We start from the raw sequence: 12,933 nt of genomic DNA, 5'->3' as shown, positions 1-12,933 counted from the left end.
AAGCTGGCCGGGGGGGCCGCTGCTCGGGGACTGGCTGGGCATCGGTCGGCGGGTGGTGAGCAATTGTACTGTGCATCACTTGCTTTGTGTATTATCATATTATTATTATTATCATCATTTTATTTCAATTATTAAACTGTTTTTTATCTCAACCCACGAGTTTTTTCTCACTTGTGCTCTTCCAATTCTCTCCCCCATCCCACCGGGGGTGGGGGGAGTGAGCGAGCGGCTGCGTGGTGCTTAGTTGCCAACTGAGATTAAACCACGACAGTCCTTTTTTTGGCGGCCAACGTGGGGCTCGAAGGGTTTGAGATAATAACAGATTAACCGGAGTGTATTAAGGAACTTATATCTGTTAATAGTTGTGGGTCACAATGTTGGTTTCTCTGTTCTCGATATTGGTTTGTATAATCTGCATCGTGCTTGTGTTTTTGCTGTACATGTTAAAGATTGGTGTTGGTTTTTGCAGTTTGCTGTGGTCTGCAGTGATTAGTGATGTCTCGCTTGTGAGGTTTGTTTTTAGAACATTGACCTTGACGTTAGTGTGCTATCTGTGTCATCCAGTTGGCGACCGGTCGCGAGCGGTGTTCCCCAGGGCTCAGTACTGGGGCCGGTCTTGTTTAATATCTTTATCGATGATCTGGATGAGGGGATCGAGTGCACCCTCAGGAAGTTTGCAGATGACACCAAGTTGGGCGGGAGTGTTGATCTGCTCGAGGGTAGGAAGGCTCTGCAGAGGGACCTGGACAGGCTGGATCAATGGGCCCAGACCAATTGTATGAGGTTCAACAAGGCCAAGTGCCGGGTCCTGCACTTCGGCCACAACAACCCCATGCAGCGCTACAGGCCTGGGAAAGAGTGGCTGGAAAGCTGCCTGTCGGAAAAGGACCTGGGGGTGCTGGTCGACAGCCGGCTGAACATGAGCCGTCAGTGTGCCCAGGCGGCCAAGAAGGCCAATGGCATCCTGGCCTGTATCAGAAATAGTGTGGCCAGCAGGAGTAGGGAAGTGATCGTGCCCCTGTACTCGGCCCTGGTGAGGCCGCACCTCGACTACTGTGTTCGGTTTTGGGCCCCTCACTACAAGAAGGACGTTGAGGTGCTGGAGTGTGTCCAGAGAAGGGCAACGAGGCTGGTGAGGGGTCTGGAGAACAAGTCTTATGAGGAGCGGCTGAGGGAACTGGGGTTGTTTAGCCTGGAGAAGAGGAGGCTGAGGGGAGACCTCATGGCTCTCTACAACTACCTGAAAGGAGGTTGTAGCGAGGTGGGTGTTGGTCTCTTCTCCCAAGTAACTAGCGATAGGACAAGAGGAAATGGCCTCAAGTTGCGCCAGGGGAGGTTTAGATTGGATGTAAGGAAAAATTTCTTTACTGAAAGAGTGGTTAAACATTGGAACAGGCTGCCCAGGGAAGTGGTGGAGTCCCCATCCCTGGAGGTATTTAAAAGACAAGTAGATGAGGCACTTAGGGACATGGTTTAGTGGACATGGTGGTGTTGGGTTGACGGTTGGACTCGATGATCTTAGAGGTCTTTTCCAACCTCAATGATTCTATGATTCTATGTAAGTTTCGCAATGAAGCTGTTACTGTACCACGGATACCATTTCGTGGAGACAACTAGCAATTACAGTGACTTTTCTGAGAGTTTTTTTACGGAGGAAATACAGAAGGGCAGTGTCACTACCTTCTTCTATGATGTTTCCTCCTTCATTACAGTAACTTTTCAGTATTTTGAACATCCTTGGGTAGTTAAGATACTTCTATTGGTACTTCTTGGGAATATTGTTTCGGTTTTGTCTAAAGTTGGTAAGCAATTTAAGAATATCATCCAGAGATCTGCCCCAAGGCTGAATAGTTATGAGTGGCAGGGTGTGTGGGACAAGATGGGCAAGTACCTAGGCCAATGGGCACCCCCAGTGTTTTGGAACTTCACCCCTGAGCAAGTGCAGAATCCTGGAGAGTTAGTAGAATATTTGGACAAAGTATGCTGTCACCCTGGCAACTCCAGAGAGATGCAGATCATTGCAACTTGCTGGGGCCTGGCCCATGCCTACCGAGCCCTGTTCAACACCATTCAGTACCCTCAAAGGGAAGAGAAGGTCTCTGGCTCTGACAGTAAAATGACATGCCCTGCGGCCACTCAGACCCGGGCAACACGCCCTGCGGCCACTCCGACCCCAGCGACACGCCGTGCAGCCACTCAGACCCCGGTGACAGGCCCTGCAGCCACTCTGACCCCAGCAATATGCACTGCGGCCACTCAGACCCCAGCGACAGGCCCTGTGGCTGAACCAAAGAACCAGCCTGTGCCGGTATCAGTCACCCCTGTACACAAGAAGAAATTTTGGAAGCGAAAGTCGACTCATTTAGTAAGGGAGGAAGAAGCTTCTTCTAAAAGGGAAGCAGAGGAAGAACTGTATGAATACCCTGGAGAAGGGCCATCACGAGAACGGGAGGAGGAGAGCCGGCCGCTGACTGGGGAGGAGGAAGAGGAAGAACTCATAAACGAGGCAGTGACCACCCGATCTCTATCCCTGAGTGAGCTGCGAGATATACGAAAAGATTTCAGCCGTCGTCCAGGCGAGCATATTGTCACCTGGCTGCTCCGATGCTGGGATAATGGGGCCAGTAGCCTAGAATTAGAGGGTAGGGAAGCCAAGCAGTTGGGATCCCTTTCCAGGGAAGGGGGCATTGACAAAACAATTGGAAAAGGGACACGAGTCCTCAGCCTTTGGAGGCGACTCTTGTCAAGCGTGAAGGAAAGGTATCCCTTTAAGGAAGATGTCATATGTCGCCCAAGCAAGTGGGCCACCATGGAGAAGGGTATCCAGTTTCTGAGAGAATTAGCTGTGCTGGAGGTGATTTATGGTGACCTGAGCAATGAACAACTATCCAAAGATCCAGACGAAGTCAAGTGCACACAACCCATGTGGCGGAAGTTTATAAGGAGCTCACCATCGTCATACGCCAATTCATTGGCAGTGATGACCTGGAAAGATGGAGAGGAACAAACAGTGGATGAATTGGCTAGTCAACTCCGGCAACATGAGGAAAGTCTCTCTTCCTCCCTCGTCTCGGCTGTGGAGAAACTGTCCAAAAAACTGTCCCGGGAGATCCAGCAACTCAGAGAGGATAGGTCCTACTCCTCACCTGTACGGACCAGTATCTCGGCTATTAGAAGTAAGCGTTCTTTTGCTCAAGAGAGAGAATATAAAGGGTACACACCACGGGGCACCCTATGGTTGTACCTGCGTGACCACGGAGAGGACATGAGGAAGTGGGATGGAAAACCTACTGCAGCCCTAGGGGCACGGGTACGTGAATTGCAAGGGAAAACAATCACAGAAAGGGGGTTCTTCCAGGAAAATTGCTGCTCCAGTTTCCAGCGGGCAGTTCCCCAGACAGAGTAGAAGGGCTGATCTTACTCCTGATCTTAATGAAGAAACTTCTGACTCGTATGTACAAGAAATGAGAAATGAGTACTGTGATGAGGATTAGAGGGGCCCTGCCTCCAGCCAGGGGGAGGAAAGGGACAACCAGGTTTACTGGACTATGTGGATTCGGTGGCCTGGCACATCAGACCCACAGAAGTATAAGGCTCTAGTAGACACCGGTGCACAGTGTACCCTAATGCCATCAAGCTATAGAGGGGCAGAACCCATCTGTATTTCTGGGGTGACGGGGGGGATCCCAACAACTAACTGTATTGGAAGCTGAAGTAAGTCTAACTGGGACTGGGTGGCAGAAGCACCCCATTGTGACTGGCCCAGAGGCTCCGTGCATCCTTGGCATAGACTACCTCAGGAGAGGGTATTTCAAGGACCCAAAAGGGTACCGGTGGGCTTTTGGTATAGCTGCCTTGGAGATGGAGGAAATTAAACAGCTGTCCACCTTGCCTGGTCTCTCGGAGGACCCCTCTGTTGTGGGGTTGCTGAAGGTCGAAGACCAACAGGTGCCAATCGCTACCACAGCGGTGCACCGGCAGCAATATCGCACCAACCGAGACTCCTTGATTCCCATTCATGAGCTGATTCGTCAACTGGAGAGCCAAAGAGTGATCAGAAACACTCGCTCACCCTTTAACAGTCCCATATGGCCAGTGCGGAAGTCTAATGGAGAGTGGAGACTGACAGTAGACTATCGTGGCCTAAATGAAGTCATGCCACTGCTGAGTGCTGCTGTGCCAGACATGCTAGAACTTCAATACGAACTGGAGTCAAAGGCAGCCAAGTGGTATGCCACAATTGATATTGCTAATGCGTTTTTCTCAATCCCTTTGGCAGCAGAGTGCAGGCCACAATTTGCTTTCACTTGGAGGGGCGTCCAGTATGCCTGGAACCGACTGCCCCAGGGGTGGAAACACAGCCCCACCATTTGCCATGGACTGATCCAGACTGCATTAGAACAGGGTGGAGCTCCAGAACACCTGCAATACATTGATGACATCGTCGTGTGGGGCAACACAGCAGGAGAAGTTTTTGAGAAAGGGAAGGAAATAGTCCAAATCCTGCTGAAGGCCGGATTTGCCATAAAACAAAGTAAGGTCAAGGGACCTGCACAGGAGATGCAGTTTTTAGGAATAAAATGGCAAGATGGACGTCGTCAGATCCCAATGGATGTGATCAACAAAATAACAGCCATGTCGCCACCAACTAGCAAAAAGGAAACACAAGCTTCCTTACGCGTCGTGGGTTTTTGGAGAATGCATATTCCAAATTACAGTCTGATTGTAAACCCTCTCTACCAAGTGACCCAGAAGAAGAATGATTTCAAATGGGGCCCTGAGCAACGACAAGCTTTTGAACAAATTAAAGAGGAGACAGTTCATGCAGTAGCCCTGGGGCCAGTCCGGGCAGGACAAGATGTAAAAAATGTGCTCTACACCGCCGGCGGGGAGAATGGCCCTACCTGGAGCCTCTGGCAGAAAGCACCAGGGGAGACTCGAGGTCGACCCCTAGGGTTTTGGAGTCGGGGACACAGAGGATCCGAGGCCCGCTATACTCCAACTGAAAAAGAGATATTGGCAGCATATGAAGGGGTTCGAGCTGCTTCGGAAGTGATTGGGACTGAAGCACAGCTCCTCCTGGCACCCCGACTGCCGGTGCTGGGCTGGATGTTCAGAGGGAGGGTCCCCTGTACACATCATGCAACTGATGCTACGTGGAGTAAGTGGGTCGCACTGATCACAGAATGGGTTCGAACAGGAATCCCCAGTCGCCCAGGAATCTTGGAAGTGATCATGGATCGGCCAGAAGGCAAAGATTTTGGAATATCGCCAGAGGAGGAGGTGACGTGTGCTGAGGAGGCCCCAATGTATAATGAACTACCAGAAAATGAGAAGCAATATGCCCTGTTCACTGATGGGTCCTGTCGTATTGTGGGAAAGCATCGGAGGTGGAAAGCTGCTGTATGGAGTCCCATGCGACAAGTTGCAGAAACTGCTGAAGGAGAAGGTGAATCGAGCCAATTTGCAGAAGTAAAGGCCATCCAGCTGGCTTTAGACATTGCTGACCGAGAAAAGTGGCCAGTGCTCTATCTCTAGACTGACTCATGGATGGTGGCAAATGCCCTGTGGGGGTGGTTGCAGCAATAGAAGCGGAGCAACTGGCAGCGCAGAGGCAAACCCATCTGGGCTGCCGCATTGTGGCAAGATATTGCTGCCCAGGTGGAGAACCTGGTTGTAAAAGTCCGTCACATAGATGCTCCCGTACCCAAGAGTTGGGCCACTGAAGAACATCAAAACAACCAGCAGGTGGATCAGGCTGCTAAGATTGAAGTGGCTCAGGTGGATCTGGACTGGCAACATAAGGGTGAATTATTTCTAGCTCGGTGGGCCCATGACACCTCAGGCCACCAAGGAAGAGATGCAACATACAGATGGGCTCGTGATCGAGGGGTGGACTTGACCATGGACACTATTGCGCAGGTTATCCATGAATGTGAAGCATGCGCTGCAATCAAGGAAGCCAAGCAGTTAAAGCCTCTCTGGTATGGAGGATGATGGCTGAAATATAAATATGGGGAGGCCTGGCAGATCGATTATATCACACTCCCACAAACCCGCCAAGGCAAGCGCCACGTGCTTACAATGGTGGAAGCAGCCACCGGATGGCTGGAAACATATCCCGTGCCCCATGCCACTGCCCGGAACACTATCCTGGGCCTTGAAAAGCAAGTCCTATGGCGACATGGCACCCCAGAAAGAATTGAGTCAGACAACGGGACTCATTTCCGAAACAACATCATAGACCCCTGGGCCAAAGAGCATGGCATTGAGTGGGTGTATCACATCCCCTATCATGCACCAGCTTCTGGGAAAATTGAACGATACAATGGACTGTTAAAGACTACGCTGAGAGCAATGGGTGGCGGGACATTCAGACATTGGGATACGCATTTAGCAAAGGCCACCTGGTTAGTCAACACGAGGGGATCTGCCAATCAAGCAGGCCCTGCCCAGTCAGAACTTTTACGTACTGTAGAAGGGAATAAAGTCCCTGTAGTGCACATAAAAAATATGCTGGGGAAGACAGTCTGGGTTATTCCTGCCTCGGGCAAAGGCAAACCCATCCGTGGGATTGCTTTTGCTCAAGGACCTGGGTGCACTTGGTGGGTGATGTGGGAGGATGGGGAAGTCCAATGTGTACCTCAAGGGGATTTGATTTTGGGTGAGAATAGCCAATGATCTGAATTATGTGATGTTAAGTACTAATTATAGTTATAATAGTTATACTAATAATACACAGATATACTAATCATACTAATAATATTATATGCCATACTAATGTTATTACAATACGAATCACCCAGACTAATGAAGAATAACTTCAGTGAAACCAAGCAAAGCACAGTGATGATGGTACCAGAACTGACTTCAACATGAAACAATCCAACACCACATACCACCTCCATTTTTCCTGCCCTGGAAGATTATTATGACAGATGGAGCCTGAAGTCATGGACTAAATGAACTCACCGAACATTTTAGAGGGATGGCCCACAGACTAAGGGAATGATATCTCTGTGTGTGTGTGTGTGTGTGTGTATATATATATATAAAAAAAAAAAAAGGGGCTGGTGATTAATGAAAATGTACTGGAAAATGTGAGACGAGCATGACGCAGATGGTATAGAATAAGGGGTGGATATTGTCCTGGTTTCGGCAGGGATAGAGTTAATTTCCTTTCTAGTAGCTGGTACGGTGTTTTGGATTTAAGATGAGAACAAAGTTGATAACACACCGATGTTTTAGTTGTTGCTAGGTAATGCTTACACTAGCCAAGGACTTTTTAGTTTCCCATGCTCTACCGACTGAGAAGGCTGCAGGTGCACAAGAAGCTGGGAGGGGGGCACAGCCAAACTGGCCAAAGGGACATTCCATACCATGTGACGTCATGCTCAGTACATAAACTGGGGAAAGCTGGCCGGGGGGCCGCTGCTCGGGGACTGGCTGGGCATCGGTTGGCGGGTGGTGAGCAATTGCACTGTGCATCACTTGCTTTGTGTATTATTATTATTATTATCATATTATTATTATTATCATTTTATTTCAATTATTAAACTGTTTTTTATCTCAACCCATGAGTTTTTTCTCACTTGTGCTCTTCCAATTCTCTCCCCCCTCCCACCGGGGGTGGGGGGAGTGAGCGAACAGCTGCGTGGTGCTTAGTTGCCGACTGAGATTAAACCACGACAAAAAGAGAACCATTGCTCTTAATGTTTCTTGTGCTTCTCCAAAACACCGATACATAAAATATATTCTTGATCTGCTCCTTGGAGGGAAAAGTAATTGTACGGGACAGTTGAATGAATGAAAATGCTTTTATAGTTCTCCTTCAGCAGTAAGAGAACTAAACTCTGGGAGTTGGGGAGGTCTCTGTAATAGGTTTGTGGTGTGGGACAGCTGATAGCAGCTGGAGCTTTGTGTTCTTTTATAGCTTTCTCTCAGATGTCTGAGGTTCCCTTTGGTGTTACCCAACTTGTACTTGTTGAAAACTTGCTCCCAAGTTGGTATAAGAATTATCTGAGTCACTGACTGGAGTCATGAAAGATGACTCATTCACTGAACTGGATGACATTTCTGCCCAAACATCTTTTCTGGCTGCTTCCTGTGTACAGTCTGTAAGTGCTTTTAATGTCCATAAGAGAGCAGCGGCTCTGAAGCTTGAGATCTGCTGTGAAAACACAAAGGGTACTCTGCCTTAATTAATTTGTCACTGTCTCTGAAAAGTGCTCTGCAGAGAGTCAAGGCGTATAATCTGGCTATTACAGGCTCCCCTACCACAGTAGTACTGTAGTGCTAGTAGTTATTTCTACTATAGGTTGCAGCTATAAATACACCAAAATGAGTAGTACTGCCCTGGGTGAATTTCTAGTCATCTAGCTCAGGAAATAAAATTGAGCGTGGTGTATTTAAGCATTTTTTAGAGAGTATGTGCTCACTGTCAGTAAGAAGTCTTTCCTGTAAATAGGAAAATTAAAGCAGTCTAATTAGAAATATGCTCTCTTCCAGCATCATAGAAGTGTGGTTTCACTGGATGCGTAATAGTTTTTTAGGGAAAAGTATTGAAAGACTTCTGGAGTTGACTTGTCTTTCTAATCGTGTGTGTCTGTCTTGCCATGAACAACCTAGAAAAGGACTGTACACTTAGCTATATGTTAAGATAGAAAATAGAAATTTCTATATAGAAAATAGAAATTTCTATATAGAAATAGACAGTCCTTCAACATTCACAGCACATCTGTGAGAGTAAAGTTTTCACAACATTGTTTCTTAAAAACTGCCCTTGCCCTTCAGCCTTCCATAGTTTATGGCTTTAATAACATGAAATAATGGACTCAATAGGGAGCATATATGAGAACACTGAAAAAGGAAAAACTGAAACCCTGAGATTTGTTTTTTGCAGATCTGTCGTGGGGCCACAGCTGTAATGGTGGGGGTCCCATCTGACAGACAGCTGTGGAGGGAAGCTGCAGGAATCAGAAGTCATTCCCAGATCTGATCACTTCAAGGGCAGCTAAACCTTTGATAATCAGAAACAAAAAAATAGACTAAAGGAAAAGCAGGGGGTTTTTATTTACACTTGGTAGACTGGAGCCTCCGTAAAGTTCACCAGGGACTTGACTTTTGCTGTTGATTCTCAGTGAAAAATGGTTGTCTGTGGTCGGGTGAGTGACAGCAAGACACTGAAAGAAACACAAACTGTTTGATGAAATGACAGCAGGAATTTATAGCTGGAGGCTCCTGCCAAATTGTTGTCAAGTCAGATTTGAACCTGACATCTTTTGTAAATCCTTACCTTGAAAAAGTGCTTTTTAGCCAGTCCTGAACTGCAGCACTTCTCATCATCATACTTAAGGCTGGCTGAGGGATTTGCTGCAGGCTACGTCTGATTTCCAGCACTTCAGAAAGCACAGTTGAGTGCACCACTTCAAATTTCACAGTACCAGGAGTGCATCTCTCATTCTTAGAAATTACTGCAGTTTATAAAACCTTAGTGCTGTGGCTGGAAGGCTTTCTTCCAGCTTGGACTACAGATAAGTGTCTGCTCTCTGATGGATTTTTGTGTTGTCTTTGTTGCAGACAATGTCAAAACAGATCGGGCTGTGGCAATGGGGAATGGAATTTATATTTCTTGGAATTCTTACCCCAACGTGACCTGTGGCTACATAGTAAAATGGTGTCATTCATCTGGGTCTGAACCCTGTAGTGTGGACTGGCAGAAATTTCCTTCAAATACAACAGATGCAGTGATAAAGTCTGGTAAGTCAGAAATCGTTTTTTGTGAGTCTTTCTGGTTGAGAGCCTGAGCAGCGAGTGGAATGAGAGCAGCACCAATGCTATAGATCGAGGATTGTTGCATTGCTGTGTGCTTGTGTATATAAATGAACCCCTTCTTGGTACTGTGTTTATTTTAATTTCTTACACAGCCTTGCCAAATCCAAATATCAGTCTTGACTTAACTATTATCATTCTATGTTTATTAACTGTTTTGAAATTACCTCTTCTAGCTACATCCAACAACTTCCTAACTCAGTCTTATGCATAATGGTTAATCTAGGGTTTGGGGTTTTATTTGGATTCTAAACATAAACAGCGCTGCTCAGGATGGGGGGAAGACTAATCCGTTGTTTTTACGAGGCAGATTTTAAGTGTGACCTCCATGTGTGGGCTTGCCATCAGCAATTGAAATCTCCTGGAACAGGGCATATTCCAGGTCTCTAGGTGCTGGTGGGCAGATCAGGGACATGACTCAGCTGTGGTGGGACTAGTAGGAGCAGAATAGGAAAGAGAGGACTCAAGAAAGATGTAGTATTTTTCTCTGCTCTCTAAAAGGGTATATGTTTGCTTTTTAGAAGAGTTTAGTATATGAAGTCTCCATTAGAGAAAACAAATTGGAGCTGTGTACACAGGAAAGTTGGGGGGGAGGGACCTGGAAGGGGGCAATAGGCTTTCCTGCCTGTAATTACAACGCTGTGTCCATGTTGTTTTCATTTTTGCTGGTTAGAGCTTGCTTTTTCTAAGTAGACAATGCTGTGTCTGTCCTAGGATGCACTGCTCTACTCCTGAGCTCTTTCCTGGGATGCTTCTTGCAGCATGTTGTGGGAGTTACCAGACTGCTAGGGCTGGGCTCAAGCTGGCAAATTCACCTCTGTGCTTAGTCCTGCCAGGAGAATCTCTCAGGCTGGACCTGAACTCTTGCAAAACCCACTTGACTTCTGTAGAGGTTCACAGTGGCATCTTGTTTAGAAAAAAATCTTGAAAGTAGTGTACACCCCTGACTTGAGGAAATCCCAGGAAGTGGTAAATTATTTACACGTTATAGTATCAAACACCTATGCCTCCATCAAAGACGTGAAATGGAAATTTGATGACTATCTGTGTTTTGTAGAGTCAGTTCAGGCCTGGAGTTCATTGGTAAAGTGCTTCAGTATCACTTTTGAGAGTTCTCTGAATTTCTTTTGTACTGTTGCTGTAATAAGCCTGGGTATTTCAAAATGCATTTGTATTTCTGAGGAAGAGGCAGGATCTACATGACTGCCATGGGAGGAAGGGAAGGGGATTGTTTCTGGTAACTTCAGTTTGTGTTTCCTCATGGAAAGAGCAATTTATGCAATTTGAGTAGCCTGTTTTGAATCCTAATTGTTTAGAACCAAAATTTCTCTGGGAGCTAGATTTGCTTACTGCTTCTAAACCGCATCTGATGGCATAGCTTTTATAGGAATTACAAGTAGGGACAGTATTTATACCTAACACTGTGGTCTAGGACTTTGTAATTTTTTAATATGTATTTATATGTCTGCATCATGTGAAAGCTAAAAGCATCACTCTTCATAAGTGAAATATTCTTACAGCAATTTTCTCTTGCAGCTCTGTTTAGACCTGGCGTGAGATACAACTTTTCACTATATGGCTGCAAATCCAGTGGATATCAGTTATTGAAAAACATAACTGGGTATATGAAAGAGCTGCGTAAGTGCACTTTATCATTCAGGATCTTTACAAAGTGAATTTAGACTGTGTCTATTTTTAGCTCAGTGTTGGCAGAAGATTGAGACCGGAATCCCCATGCAGTACTATTGACTTCTGCTTGTTCTCTGTATATAATTGTAATACATTTCTCCAGCCACTTCCAGTTCCCAGCATGCAATAACCCTGTGTCCTCCAGCTTGTGTGGAGGCACAGAGTGCCACAGAAGTTTGCTCTGAAGACAGTGGTCTTCAGAGTTGAAGGCACAGGCATAATTTGAACCACAGGGATGGGGTCACTTCCACAGGAGAGGAGGCAACTTTCTTTGATTTGTCAAGTCAAAGTAAACTTCTGAGCACATTTGGTACAGCTCAGCAAATATAAAAGATGTCCGCAACATTCCTGTTTTAAAGCACTTCTTAGACCAGAACTACATCCTAGAGTACAAACCACTTTGAGAAGTGCACTTGCGTTCCCTCCTGTACCAAGTTCACCCCATCCAGCTCACTGCAGTTTGACCCAGGGCTGAGCTTTGCTTGCCTGGAGATGCATTAGTGGCTGAATGCTTTCTGTTCCCAGGAATCTGAACATGGCTTTACCCTTTAACATCACAACTCTTGCATGAAGAGTATTGTAACTACAGTACCCATTTCACTTTGAAGTTTAATGTGTTTTCTGCTAGAATAGTTTGCTTGGAAAACTGAGCTGCTGACATAATCTGAGCCCTTGGAAATGCCGTTGTTTATTTTATAGCTAAGGTTGAAGGTGAGGTTAAGGCAATTTTACCAGAAACTCAACTTTCAGTCATTTGCATCTCTCTAAAAATCCTGAACAGTTTCCCAGGTTTTTCCATATGTGTTCTCAACAGATTGGAAGCTTTCAGGGTAAAAAGAGAAAGACTTTGGGGGAATAAAAATGCATTGGACATGCAGAAGAAACTTTTTAGGAACTGAGAAATGTATTCACTTTACACAAGAGCATAGATTTATTCTAAAACTTCAAATTTGCCTTTGGACAGATAACCATCAAGACAAAATAGATGCATTCTTGCATGAGTTCAGCACTGGTAGGTAGTTACAGGTCAATGCCAAATGTCAGAATAAGTCCTGTTATGTGACCTTACACAATATCTGCTGTAACACTTTCAGTGGGGTCCAGATATTGGAATAAGGACTTGTGATGCCTGCTAAGACTATTTCTTTTAAGCTGAGATAGATTTCCGTGATAGGAACGTGGAGTTTGTTTAATTTGAAGAGAAACTATGCAATCACAGAGATAAAGCCTTTAAAAGCTAAGCAATTTGTATGCTCTGAATGTTTATGCAATCTTTTGGGGTTTGTTGCAGGAAGAAGGGTATTTACATGTATGGGTCTGTAAGAAGGCTGCCCAAGGAGAGATTTTTCTTTCAGCTTCTGTTAGTAGATAATACTGCAGTAATTAATAACAATGAGACCGACATACTTGTAT

General features: G+C 45.9%; 1 protein-coding gene across 3 annotated transcripts in view; it reads left to right on the top strand.

The window, feature by feature from the left end:
* LOC143171900 (leukemia inhibitory factor receptor-like) overlaps positions 1-12,933 on the top strand; it is a 38,043-nt gene that overhangs the window by 17,303 nt on the left and 7,807 nt on the right. For all 3 annotated transcript variants that reach the window (XM_076361071.1, XM_076361069.1, XM_076361072.1), the window contains exons 13-14: positions 9,580-9,759; positions 11,368-11,469. In XM_076361071.1, coding sequence (XP_076217186.1) covers positions 9,580-9,759; positions 11,368-11,469 — 282 coding nt within the window. The remainder of the gene's footprint in view (positions 1-9,579; positions 9,760-11,367; positions 11,470-12,933) is intronic.

Source organism: Aptenodytes patagonicus, chromosome W, assembly GCF_965638725.1.
Source record: "Aptenodytes patagonicus chromosome W, bAptPat1.pri.cur, whole genome shotgun sequence".
Taxonomy (NCBI): domain Eukaryota; kingdom Metazoa; phylum Chordata; class Aves; order Sphenisciformes; family Spheniscidae; genus Aptenodytes; species Aptenodytes patagonicus.
Note: the sequence above shows the minus strand (reverse complement) of the source record. Positions and strands in the feature narration are given on the sequence as shown.